The sequence below is a fragment of the Podarcis melisellensis genome, assembly GCF_964234715.1.
Source record: "Podarcis melisellensis genome assembly, chromosome: 8".
Taxonomy (NCBI): Eukaryota; Metazoa; Chordata; class Lepidosauria; order Squamata; family Lacertidae; genus Podarcis; species Podarcis melisellensis.
The window spans coordinates 5,214,712-5,228,145 of NC_138540.1; the positions used below are offsets into that span (position 1 = coordinate 5,214,712).

The window sequence follows — 13,434 nt, forward strand, 5'->3', positions numbered from 1 at the left end:
ATTACACCACCTCTCTTATGTGTGTTAAGAAATAAAGAGTGGGCGTTTGGCACTTGCCTGCACTTCTTCCTTGAGCATCTCTCACCAGGCATAGAGGTGAATGTTCAAACCCAGAACTCCTTTGGTTTTTGATTGCAGCATCTTTACTTCACACTGGACAGGTTGTGTTTTTCCAACTCTGGGTGAACTCTTCAGTGACACATTGCTTTGTTTGCTGACCATCATGTGCAAATGTAATAAGGTCATATTTTTCAGAGATCATCAACCACTTCATAGAAAATGGGGAGTTGTGGCATATTATGAAATAGAAGCAGCTCTAACCAACCAAAGGCTCATATTCTCTGGAGCCTTTCCTAAGGGGTATTTCTGGTGTGCAGAAACTTCAGAACCTAGACCAGAAACTCCTGGAAACTTCAGAACCTAGACCCAAAGAAGGCTACATCCTGAATAGAGGCCTTCACTGCCTCTAGCAACCCATGCAACTATTGCTTATTTCCTCTCAATAAATTGCACTCTTGAGGCTTTGCAGTTGCGGCCAAGCTTCACTTTATGGGGAGTGATATTGCCACTTTTTTTTACGACAAAGGTCCGTCTAGTTCAAGCTCTGGTTTTCCCAGTAGTGATGTATGGAAGTGAGAGCTGGACCATCAAGAAGGCTGATCGCCGAAGAATTGATGCTTTTGAATTCTGGTGCTGGAGGAGACTCTTGGAGAGTCCCATGGACTGCAAGAAGATCAAACCTCTCCATTCTTAGGGAAATCAGCCCTGAGCGCTCACTGGAAGGACAGATCCTGAAGCTGAGGCTCCAATACTTTGGCCACCTCATGAGAAGAGGAGACTCCCTGGAAAAGACCCTGATGTTGGGAAAGATGGAGGGCCCAAGGAGAAGGGGACGACAGAGGACGAGATGGTGGGACAGTGTTCTCGAAGCTGCGAACATGAGTTTGACCAAACTGCGGGAGGCAGTGGAAGACAGGAGTGCCTGGCGTGCTCTGGTCCAGGGGGTCACGAAGAGTCGGACACAACTAAACAATTGCCACTTTAGTAAGTAGGTTTGACATCCTGCCTCGGTGCTAGTCACCCAGCCTCAGATGGAGAAAACGGAGAGCCGTCCTTTATAGGCGTGCCAGGGCTCGCCTCTGCGAGGGAATGGCAAGGGGGCATCCAAGGGCATTTTTAACACGAAAGAGCATTAAGTAAACTAGGCGAGACGGCTGCAAAGTCCACGCCAACCCAAAAGCCAGGTAGGTGCAGTTTCGTGCTACGCCTGTAAGGAATAAAGTGCAGCCCTCGTATCCTTCCCCCACATCCTTTCCCCTCGAGCTCTCGGGGCCTTTTACATAAGGAGGAGCCCCGCACGGGACTTCCGCGACCCTGGGAGGCAGCCGGACTGCATTTCCCGTCGTGCTTCGCGAGCCAGCGGCGCCTCGGCTGCGCCAATGGGAGCCGCTCTTACAGACGGGACCCGCGAGCCGTTTGTAAGGAGCCATAGCGGAGGCCGCTCGCCGACTTCCTCCGCCGGCCGCCCGCCCGGCTGGGGCCCGAGGCTGAGGAGGCCGCCCAGGTAAAAGGCGACGCGGCGGGGGCCTCGGCGGGAAGGGGAAGGGTCCTGCTGGGCGCCCGCTGCGGAGGGAGCGGCAGGAAGTGACGTTGGGCGGGCTGGAGGGAGACTCTCTGGCCTAGGCCTCACCTCGCCCGCCCCGCCCGCCCGCGGTTGCCATGCGACCGAGGAGGGGGCGCGGCCGCTGCCGGCCCGTGACGTCATCGCCGCACGTCGCGCAGCTGCTGCTGGTGACGCCACGCGGAAGGTGTCAAGCGCGGGGTCGGAGGGTGGCTGCTTGTCGGGCCGGCTGAGCTGCGCGTCCAAGCGGGGAGGAGGGATGGCCCGCCGTGGGGCCGCCTCCCTGCTTCTCAAAACGCAGTCTGGCCTCTGAACATGTGCAGAGTGCTTTCTCCTGCCTCCCCGAAGAAGCTCGCACGGGCCACGTGGCCCTGAGCCTTCCCTTTGTGAAGGGAACGAATGCCTCCTCGCCTCCCTCCCTGCCCGGTCTCTGTCCAAGTGAGTCTCTTTCGCCCCTGGAAGCCGCTGCCCCGATTTGCCAGGCTGGCTCTGCTGCTGCCGCCGCCGCCGAAGGCAACAATGCGTGCCCGTTGCTGGAGACCACAGGAGGGGAGAGGGCTGCTCTTGGGCTCGCATCCTGCTCTCCGCAGATTCCCACTGTGAGAGCAGGATGCTGAACTGGACGGGCCATTGGCCTGATGATAATAACAACCACGATGATGATTTTATTGTTTGTGCCCTGCCCATCTCACTCGGTTGCCCCAGCCACTCTGGGTGACTTCCAGCAGACTCTTCTTATGTTCTTAAAAATGCCTGAATCACTGCTTTCTGGTTTGCTGCTTGTTTCAGGAGTGCTACTTGCAAAGGAATGCTATGTGATGACTTACTGGGTGGCTAAAGAGGTGGAAACCGTTGCAAGTTTCACAACAAAATATGTGAATTGATTTGAACCTGTACAAATAATACATTGGAGACTGTTAGGTAGTGGTTAGAGCACCATTCCGCAACCTGGTGTCTTAGAGATCATTTGCACTACAACTTCCATTAGCCCCAGAATCATATGGCTAAGCTTCCATTGCTGGGAGTTGTAGTCCAAAACATCTGGCCAGTTATTCTCTCTCAATGTAGCCCACCTCATAAGATTGTTCTGAGAATAAAATAGGTAAGAGGAGAACTGTGTGTGCTGCTTTCTGGTGCCTGGAGAAAGAGTGGGCAAAAGATAAAAAAAACAACTGCCGCTCTCCTAGCTCTGAACTCTCATTTTAATGATCACTTGGCTGGCAGGTGACCAGACAACCTGATGGACTGTGGAATAGTTCATGAACTAGGAAGACTTCTTGGAACCATGGAATGGGGGGAGGAGAAATGAATTATGAGTTCTGGCAGATACTGGGGAAGGGCAGAGCAATCCTAAATGGGCTTGAGGGGATTGAGACAGCAAATCTACAGCCACATTCTAAGCCCTCCTACTGGTTCATATCAGGTAGGGTGGGCATTTTGCAGTTTTTCAGTGCTGTACCTCAAGATTGGTGTGGCTTGGGGATCAAGAATCAGGGGCTTTCAATCCAGCCCTCTGTGCTGACTATGATCTGGGAGATTCCCACTCAGGAAGCTCACTTGGCATGACCTTGGGCCAGTCATTGCCTCTCAGTCTAACCTACCTCTCAGGGTTGTTGGGATTAATGAGGAGAGGGGAAACAATATACGCCACCTTGAGCTCCTTAGGAAAAAAAGGTGAGATATAAAAAAATATTAAATGATTGCCTCCCCCTTGAATTCACCTTTTTGTACTAATTATTGAAGAGTTTTGTTTATTTTCATGATTCTGCATTTGTTTATAGTTTGAGATGTGTTGTGAATAATCTGAAATGCAGGGCATCCCTTAGAGCTAAAAGTAGGCTGGAAGCGACGATGCATCTGGGTTGTGGGGGGGGGGATGCTTCTAAGTAGGTAAAGGCCCTGCCTGGCTGTCCACTGGACCTTGACCTAGGCAGAATCTGATCAGTCCTTTCCTCCTGCACTATTGACAGAGATCGGGAGAGAGAGAGCAGTCCCCAAATCAACATTTGCCTTCCAGCAGCAGCAGCAGTGAGTCCCAATATGTGTAACTTCCTAAGATTCCTCTGACTCAATCTGAAAATGCAACGGCTAGTGGCAAGATGCACATTTCGCATGCATCTTTTCCCCTTTATGACCTCACTGGAACATCACAGCAGAGGTTCCTTGCCAGAAAATGCTGCATTGTGACACCACTGAGCTGATGGTCCGAGTTCTTGCCAGAATCTTGAGAATGATTCATGGCATCACTAGATCCCACCACTTCTTGGTCCATCCTCAGTTCTGGGGTCATGTAAAACAGGCACCTAACAGATTATATTACTTTCAACATGGATAGCTGGACATTGGACTGAACAGCACTGGTTAATGATGTTCCATTGGACTTTGGGGGAAGCAGGAGTGGGGACTGGTATGTTTGATGCTGTGCATCAGGGACAGCCAACATGGTCCCCCCCTCCAGGTGTTGCCGGAGGAGAGCTCTGATCATTCTTGACCTGCTGCCACACTGGATTCAGTTGTTGGGAGTCAGGAGTCCAACAGCCTCACTGCACCTAATTTATTTATTTAGGTCACTTTCTTCATTCTGCCGTCCTGTAAGGAAGGTTCCTTCTTCCCATTTTAGGAGGTGGGAAACTGAGGCTTTGATTTGCACAGTACAGATACCTCTCCACATACACACATTTTTTGTTGTTGATTGATAATGTGGCCCACCAAGTCGAACTGGACTGAGATGCCTAAGTTTTTGGAGCAGTTCTGCTTAATCTGATCCTCCTTGCAGGAAAGGTCACCTAAGGTTAAAGGTAAAGGTAAAGGTACCCCTGCCCGTACGGGCCAGTCTTGACAGACTCTGGGGTTGTGCGCCCATCTCACTCAAGAGGCCAGGGGCCAGCGCTGTCCGGAGACACTTCCGGGTCACGTGGCCAGCGTGACATCGCTGCTCTGGCGAGGCAGAGCTGCACACGGAAACGCCGTTTACCTTCCCGCTAGTAAGCGGTCCCTATTTATCTACTTGCACCCGGGGGTGCTTTCGAACTGCTAGGTTGGCAGGCGCTGGGACCGAGCAACGGGAGCGCACCCCGCCGCGGGGATTCGAACCGCCGACCTTTTGATCGGCAAGCCCTAGGCGCTGAGGCTTTTACCCACAGCGCCACCCGCGTCCCAACCTAAGGTTAGCAACCTGGAAAATGAATGTCTGAAGTGATTAGTGTTTTGAACGGAGTTCAGATGTTAATAGGGGTCCTTTGCTTCCAATGCCACATTTATCACTCCAGATTTAAAAGGGCATATAGGGAAAATGAAGACAAGATGAACCAAGCTGTGTGTGTTTCATAAGGTTGAAAAGGTCAGGTGTACCTGAGGGACAAACGAGACCTGACATCTCAGAAGCATTTTTTAATTTTTGTTGAAAGCAGAGTGTTAGGTCATACTGCGGTGGAGGGGGCTAACCTGCCTCCCGACACACACACACACACATGCTGTAGTTGTATCTGCTGCTGAGATGTGAATATACAGGGAGCTATGATGTCTATATGGTTCTGTCTGTCCATAGCTAACAGCAGCTATTTTTTGTGCTTCCTGCACAGCTGCTCAAAACTGACCCCCTTGCAGCTTCTTTTTAGCAACAACAAGAGCCAGCGTGGTGTAGTAGTTAAGAGCGGTAGACTCGTAATCTGGTGAACTGGGTTCGCATCTCTGCTCCTCCACATGCAGCTGCTGGGTGACCTTGGGCTAGTCACACTTCTTTGAAGTTTCTCAGCCCCACTCACCTCACAGAGTGTTTGTTGTGGGGGAGGAAGGGAAAGGAGAATGTTAGCCGCTTTGAGACTCCTTCGGGTAGTGATAAAGCGGGATATCAAATCCAAACTCTTCTTCTCTTCAAACAACAAACAGGTAGATCATCTCTGACATCATGTTTGCTTCTGAAAGCCCCTACAGAGCACCATTGCTTGAATGCACTTGGAGCGAGGCATTCCAACTGATCGGCTCTCTCATTTCTTTGTGCCTTCCTTTTGTCCAGGCTGCCTGAAGGATGGAATCAAACCCTGCCAGGAGTAAAGTCCCAGCTTTTTTATCAGACTTGGGGAAAGCTACCCTGAGAGGCATCAGGAAATGCCCCCGGTGCGGCACCTACAACGGCACCCGCGGGCTGAGCTGCAAGAACAAGACTTGCGGCACCATCTTCCGCTACGGCACCCGGAAGCAGGCCGGTGTCGACGCGGTCAAAATCAACACTGGCTCTGATCTACAGGTCTATTCAGTGCGGCAGAGGGATAGGGGGCCAGAGTACCGGTGCTTTGTGGAGCTGGGAGTTTCGGAGACCACCATCCAGACAGTAGACGGGACCATCATCACACAGCTCAGCTCTGGGCGCTGCTACGTCCCATCGTGCTTGAAGACGGCTGCACAAGGGGTGGTGGAAAACCAGTGCCAGCACATTAAGCTGGCTGTGAACTGTCAGGCAGAGGCCACCCCGTTGCCTCTGAAAAGCTCAGTCTTGAACTCGTTGCAGGCCTCTGCTGAGACAAAGCAAACCTTATGGCAGTTGGCCACGGAGTCCACAGGGCCCCTAGTTCAGAGGATTACCAAGAACATCCTAGTGGTGAAGTGCAAAGCCAGCCAGAAGCATAGCTTGGGTTACCTCCACATCTCCTTCTCCCACAAGGCTGGACACAAGAGCAGGGCGGAACACCGCTTCCTCTGCTCCTGTCAGTCGCTGAAGTCCAGCAAGGCGGCCTCTGCTAAGGAAGAGGCAAGCCAGAAATGCAATCACTTCTTTGCCTGCCTCTGTGCCTTTGCCAGCGATGATCTCTTGGCCCAGGAGTTTGCAGATTTCCTCAGCTATGATTCCAGCGGTGGGTAAGGTCAGAGAACATGAGTGAGGCTGAAAGGATGTGGTCAGCAGACAGCTCAGGCCAAGTGCATGAAGTAAAAAATCCCCTGTCATGCCTGTATGTGGGGTGTGTGGGTGCGCAGACTGAGATACCTTGGAAGGGCTGGGCCCCTGCAGCTCACCCTGGGAATACCACTGACAGTCCCTGTAGGCAGGCTTAGAAGCAAAGGGAGCTCACTGCATTTAAGCTGACATTTTACGAGGAGAAACGCAGAGTGAAGACTCAAACCTTCAACCTCTTCTCTCCTGCAACTCCAGGTCTGAAGTCAACAGTAGGAGCCCAGCTTCTCTGTCAGCCTGAATCCGCGTTGAGCTCTGGAGAGGCTGCTGCCTCCAAGGCCAAAAAGAGGAAAAAAGATGAAGGAATGGGTGAGAATATTAAATTTTGACTTGTTTGTGTTACATGTTCCACTTTGATACGGATGATTCTTACCTGCATCCATAGTGCAGAGTTTGCCTTTTGGGGATCATCATAGCTACTAGCAGCACTTGTTATAGCGCTAGAGCCTTCATTGAGTCCTGTGTGGCTTGGATACTCCCACAATTAGAAGAGACCCATGGGAAGCATTTTAAATGCATTGGGGTCACCAATGCAATATCCTCCAGACATTGTGGACTACAGCTCTCATCACCCTGCCCTGACCATGTTAACCATGTTAGCTGGGACTGATGGGAGCTGTAGTTCAACAACATCTGGCAGGCACCATCTTCGCTTTCCCAGTGCTACTCATTCTAAAGCTGTTGCAACTTTTACTTTTAAGGCACACAAGCAAGTGGCCCCCTCTTGTCTCAAGACGTGGCAAACACAAACCTGCGCAAAAGTGGATTGAAAAAGCCAGCGGTTGCTTCACTGAAAAGGCAAGGTGAGTTTTCTTTCTGCCAGCTCAGCAAGCTGCAAGGAACGCAAAGCAGAAATGGACTGAGAGGGTTTTCCACAAAAGGCCAGTTTTGCTCAGCCTACACTCTACTTTCCTGCTGGGTTCTTTAGTTCCTTCAGCTTTTTGGCCTTCCTGCCTTATATGCATGTCTGGGGAACTGTATTACACTCCCTTTCCTCTCCATGAGGAAATAAATTAATATAAGAAATTAAAGACTTGAAACCTCAGCACTGACCTTGTCTCTCTTAAGATTCTGAGCATCCTAAAATGAAAGCTGGTCATTATAAGAACTTTGTAACATTAATGGTTGAGTGCCTGTGTTTGTTTGCTTGCTTTCTTTTCCCCTGTCCATCCCTTTTTCCTTTTGTGTCATTCACATATTTTTAGATTGTCTCTTGGTGAGTACTTGTGACCGAGTAAGATTGTCTTCCATGAACACAGTCTATGGGGTGCGTCTGTAAATGGCTGTGGAGGCCAATTCTGGATCTGCACATCCTTCCACAGTGGAGACATAGGTTTCCGGGTGGGAGTTGATTGCAATGAGGATTTGCCAAACGTACCTTCCTCTTAGTTTTTTTCTCCCTTTGTTCCCGAATTTGGGCTTCCTTACAAGGTCTTTAGTAGAGGCTGTTCTCCAATTGGGGGGGGGAGTGCTGTTGTGTTCAGGATAGCTGTCAACGTTTTCCCTTTTTTAAGGGAAATTCCCTTTTTCTGACTAGGATTCCTTGCAAGAAAAGGGAAAAGTTGACAGCTGTGGTTCAGGTCCTGCTTGCAGGTTTCCCCAAAGAGGCACCTGCTTGGCCACTGTGAGCCAGGAGGCTGGACTAGGTGGCCATTGGCCTGATGTTCTTAGGTGAAAGTTTTTCCTTTTCCTTAGTTTGCAGTCAGCTGCTTGATGAATCGCAAGTAACCTTGTCCTTCCAAGAGTGGTTGGCCAGCGTCACTGAACGCATCCACCAAGCCATGCATTACCAGTTTGACGGTAAGTCTCCTCTGACCTCACCTTTATCCCTTGAATCCTTGTTCATATTATAAGAGGATCATCGGAGGGAATACCCTGCAGGGTCTTGTGTAAGTGGCTTTTGTCTGCATAAGGCTATTCTCCAGTAGCACTCAGATGGTACTGATATGATTGGTGTCAGGTTGCACTCGACACTGTTAATTTCTTAGGGGGAAAGAGAGAGAGCACTTATGGCTAAATGAAACTGGCAGAGAAGCCCTCTCACTATGTTTAATTTACACGCTGGGCTCAAATAAACTGGCAGCAGCAGAAACCAGATCTAGACAAGGTTGATTGACTGGAGCCAATCAAGAACCTCCTGCCACCTCCTCCTGTACTCCTATACTGCTTTCTGGAGTCACAGACTCATAATCTTTAGTGGCACTCCCGGTTCCCGGCTGAACGTAGTGCTGTTGTGAACTGCAGACCCAAAAGAGGACTTGTGGGAGTGGTTGGGTGCAGGAGTACCAAAGAAAGATGTCAAAAACATCAAAATGGCCAGTTCTGGTACTTCATTAAAAATTGTGTACACTTACTGCAAATCAGCCTGACTGATCTCCCAGCCTTTACAGGCACAGGACCGACACTGCAGCACGGAGATGGCTTTTCCACCCCCAAGGAACCATTCATGCATTCTTTATGCAGAAAGCAGAACACCTTGCTTTGGCCAGGACTTCCCATCACTTCACCTGGGCAGTTGCAAGCAGAATGCCTGCTAACTCTAGGAGCCAGTCAATAAAATATGTATGTACAGTGGTGCCTTGCAAGACGAAAAGAATCCATTCCGCGATTCTCTTCGTCTAGCGGTTTTTTCGTCTTGCGAAGCAAGCCCATTGACAGCTTAGCGGATTAGCGCTACAGTGGTCTAGCGGCTTCTAGCAATCAGCTGTTAAGCGGCTTAGCGGCTTAGGAAAGGGGGGGGAAGCAAAAAAAACCCCCACGGGGACTCGCAAGATTTTTTCGTCTTGCAAAGCAACCCCATAGGGAAATTCGTTTTGCGAAGCGCCTCCAAAATGGAAAACCGTTTCGTCTAGCGGGTTTTCCGTCTTGCGAGGCGTTCGTCTTGCGGGGCACCACTGTATGTGTTTGAGCATAGAAGAGAATTGAACTAACTGATAAAAACTGCCCCATATATCAGAACTTTGGGATGGTTGGCCTCTCTCGTCTCTCTCACACACACCAGTCTCCATCTGTTCCCTGGCTGCCCACAAAATATTCACCCAGAGGAAATCCTACATAGCTATCCCATAGCTGTGAGTTTTTCTCTCTTTCTCTCTTAAACATCCAACCTCCTCTTTGGTTATCTTTGTGAATTATTTCATGAGTTTTTCACCTCAATAGGTTTCTTCCCCCCTTCCTTTTTTATGATTAAATAGCTTGAGCCTTGGCCCTTGTTGAAATGTCTAAACATCATTATGTTGTTCCTCTCAAAAGCATTTCTTCATTTGTGCATGTTTTTACCCAGGCAAACCAGAGCCACTGGTGTTCCACATCCCCCAGGCTTTCTTTGACGCTCTCCAGCAGAGGATTTCTGTTGGGAGCATCAAGAAGCGGATGCCAAATTCAACCACAGGTACTCAACCTTTAGGCATCTTTTCTGTGGGAAGCCACTTGGGATATTAGCTGCACATTGATGCTTTGTAATAGAAAGGTTGTATTGAGGCATAAGAAAGCTTAACAGTGTCAGCAGTGTGATGCAGCAGCAACAGAAGCTAATACTGTTCTAGGCTGCTGCAGCAGAAGTAGATCAAAGGAAGCGATAGTACTACTCTATTCTTCTTTGGTCAGACCCCACCTGGAGTCCTGTGTCCAGTTCTGGGCACCACAATTTAAGAAGGATATTGACCAGCTGGAAGGTGTGCAGAGGAAGGGGACCAAGAGGACCAGGGGTTTGGAAACCAGGCCTTGTGAGGAACGGTTGAGGGAGTTGGGGATGTTTAGCCTGGAGAAGGCAAGGCTGAGGGGTGATATGAGAGCCATCTTCAAATATGTGGAGGGCTGTCCCATGGAAGATGGAGCCAGGTTGTTGTTTTTGCTGTTCCAGAGGAGAAGACCAGAACCAATGGATTCAAATAACAAGATTCTGACTAAACATTAGGAAGAACTTCCTAGTTGTAAGACAGTGAGACTGACTCACTAGGAAGCTGATAGACTCTCTTTCACTGGAGGTTTCTAAGCAGAGGTCAAATGCCCACCTGTCAGGGGTTCTTTAGCTGTGATTCCTGCCTTGCAGGGGTTAGACTAGATCAGTGTTTCCCAACCTTGGGCCTCCAGATATTTTTGGCCTACAACTCCCATCACCCCTAGCTAGCAGGACTAGTGGTCCGGGATGCTGGGAATTGTAGTCTCAAAACTTTTGGAGGGTCGAGGTTGAGGAAGCCTACTTTAGGTCTCCTTCCAGCTCTAAAATTCTATGAACTCTCAGGGACAGTGGGAGCAGCAGCTGAAGGGGACCAGTCCCTTGTAACTGCATGCTGCAGGGCTGAAAGGTCTCTCTGCACAGCCTCTCCTTGTGGCCTCAGAATAACTTTATGCCACAGTGATTATGACCCTTGTGGTCCCTTCCAACTCTACAACTTGGGATCTGTTTCTGTGACTCCCTTGAGATCACATTTTGTCCCCTTTCTCAACACCATGTGAAGGGGATAGCCAACAGATGCCCTCTGGTTGTTGTTGGACGCCACCTTCCATCACTCTTGGCCAGCGTGGCCAAAGGTCAGGAATGATGGGAATTGTAGGGAGCGGCAGCTCGAGGGTGCCGTGTTGGCTCCCTCTGCCATTGGAGTTGGCCACAGGAGGAGGAATGTGGCCGCCATCACACCACCTTGATGGGCTTCTTCCTTTCCAGCTTTTGTCCGGAAAGATGCTTTGCCCCTGGGCACCTTTTCCAAATATACGTGGCACATCACAAACATCTTGCAAGTCAAACAGATCTTTGATACCCTTGAGGTAAGACACCCCCCCCCTTGCTCCTTCTTGTCTGCGGTTTTTCTCTGTTTTGTGAAGAGATGCGAGGGCATTCATTGGGGGGTTGGGGAGGAGGGGCCAGCGCTAGGCATAACATTTTATGTTCCTGGGATTAAAAGTTTGGGGAGCTGGCCTCTGGGGGTTAGCATGAGCTTCCTAGAATAATTCTCTTATGATCTACTAGTTGTGATGATTTTAGAAGAAGGTTAGAGAAATTCATGAATTCATGGAGGAGAGGACTCCTGGTGGCTGCTAGCCCTGATGGCTCGACTCTGCCTCCATGGTCAGAGGCAGCAATGCTTCTGAATATCAGTTGCTGGAAACTACAGGAGGGGAGGTTTTGTTGTTGTTGTTGTTATTATTATTATTATTATTATTATTATTATTATTATTATTATTATTAAAGATTTTCTTGTTTTACAGAAGTGTAATGTCTCTCATATTTTTTCCATGTAACATTTTTACAAATCCGTTTCATTTGTTGAGACATCGGGGGAGGAAAAAAATAGGGGTGGAGGGAGGGAAGATGGGTGGGGGTGGGGTCGGGTGGCGATGTTTCTGTTATGCTTAATGTATGCGCTGCTTGTTCTGTTCACTAGTGTTTCTTTGGTGGTGAGAGAGGTTGGGGAGTTTTTGTGCTCAAATCCTGCTTTCAGGGTTCTGCAGGCATCTGGTTGGCCACTGTGAGAACAGAATGTTGGACCAGATGGGCCACTGGCCTGATCCAGCGAGGCTTTTCTTAGGTTCTTACTCAACTCCCAGACCTTTGGCATCCTGGTTTCTGCAGGGTGAGGATCAAACTCTGGGCTTACAAAGGGCCTCTTGCAAAGGGATGCCGCTCTTCTCATTTGCCTGTTCAAGAAATCCTGTGTTTTCATCTCCCATTCCTAACTCCTCTTCCCAGATGCCTCTGAAAATCACACGCAGCTTCATCCAGAACCAGGATGGCACCTACGAGCCCTTTAAGTGCCCCAAAGTTGAGGTGGAGAGCATCCCAGACACTTACGGGCGTTTGGAGAAGCAGCCAGTCCTCCGTCCTCTGGAGCTGAAAACCTTCCTGAAAGTCGGTAGGTGTATAAGCAGATCCCTTTGCACCTCAAAGGAGCCTTCTTTTCCCACCAGCTCACAGATTTGTAGAGTTGGAAGCTCCTCCTCCTCTTGGGGAAAGAAGGTCCAAAGTGCTCCTCTTTCTGGCTTCCTTCCTCCCAGGCAACACATCCCCTGATCAGAAAGAACCAACACCTTTCATCATTGAGTGGATTCCAGATATCCTCCCCCAGTCGAAAATTGGTGAACTGAGGATTAAGTTTGAATATGGCCACTACAGAAATGGTCACACCACCGACTACCAGGAGCAGCGCACTTCCCTTGAACAGACGCTGGAGCTTATGCCTCTCACCACCATCACCTTCCCTTGAACTCGTCATGCAGTTCTTGCACAGCTTGGTTTGCACAACTCCTGCCCTGTAGCTGGTCAGCCTTTGCGGGTATCAGCCAGCCATTTGACTGGGGAACGCGCCAGGAGCCGGAATGCAGCGGGGCTTCACTACAAATGACCCACTTCTTCTTTTTTTTAAGCAGCTGCACTAGAAACTTCTGCCTCTTTCCTTTCAAACAGCATTTTCAGTCGCTTCTTGGGACAAAATTAATTCATGCACTCTCCACTTCTACTCTGAGACTCACCTGTGTGCCGACCCATGATTGCTGATTTTTTCCGCCACCCTGTTTTGCACAGTTGACAGATGAGGGTGGAGCAGGTGAGGGTGGAGCAGAGTGTTCAGTTGCTCGGCTGCCTTGGCTAATTACTACCCCCTTACTGGCATATTTTGCAATATATTTCTACAATAAAGTAAATTGAACCAGTTCCAATGTTTTGAGTTCAGTCTCTCAGATAAACACCAGCAAGCTTAAGCCTTCTCCTGTTCACACAGTTTCTGCTTTGAGTCACCCCTAGAGTGTACAAAAACACAAAAGGCAAAACTGAGGCTGGACTTTCTGGGTTGTTGGGGTCTGTACCCAGTAATTACCTATGCAGTTACTGCAAACTCCTGCAAGTGAACTGACTTTGCACAGGTTGAAT

General features: G+C 49.6%; 1 protein-coding gene across 3 annotated transcripts; it reads left to right on the top strand.

Moving 5' to 3' along the window:
• Positions 1 to 1,801: 1,801 nt before the first annotated feature.
• On the top strand, positions 1,802 to 13,216 carry LOC309376295 (uncharacterized protein C2orf42). Of its 3 annotated transcripts, none has more exons than XM_081922553.1 (9): positions 1,802 to 2,059; positions 5,637 to 6,471; positions 6,768 to 6,878; positions 7,271 to 7,372; positions 8,265 to 8,369; positions 9,853 to 9,960; positions 11,236 to 11,336; positions 12,259 to 12,421; positions 12,564 to 13,216. In XM_081922553.1, the coding sequence occupies exons 2-9, from the start codon at positions 5,649 to 5,651 to the stop codon at positions 12,770 to 12,772; spliced, it is 1,722 nt and encodes a 573-aa protein (XP_081778679.1). In that variant the 5' UTR covers positions 1,802 to 2,059; positions 5,637 to 5,648; the 3' UTR covers positions 12,773 to 13,216. The 3 variants fall into 3 exon arrangements, with proteins under 3 accessions (XP_081778679.1, XP_081778678.1, XP_081778680.1); XM_081922552.1 differs by lacking the exon at positions 1,802 to 2,059 and adding an exon at positions 3,328 to 3,981; XM_081922554.1 differs by lacking the exon at positions 1,802 to 2,059 and adding an exon at positions 4,005 to 4,028.
• The last annotated feature ends 218 nt before the right edge of the window (positions 13,217 to 13,434 follow it).

Bases quoted from the DNA above. Each gene is read 5' to 3' on its own strand.
- LOC309376295 (XM_081922553.1), top strand. From the start codon at position 5,649: ATGGAATCAAACCCTGCCAGGAGTAAAGTCCCAGCTTTTTTATCAGAC. The intron at 6,879-7,270 runs GTGAGAATATTA...TTTACTTTTAAG, and splicing joins GAAAAAAGATGAAGGAATGG to GCACACAAGCAAGTGGCCCC. The intron at 8,370-9,852 runs GTAAGTCTCCTC...GTTTTTACCCAG, and splicing joins CATGCATTACCAGTTTGACG to GCAAACCAGAGCCACTGGTG.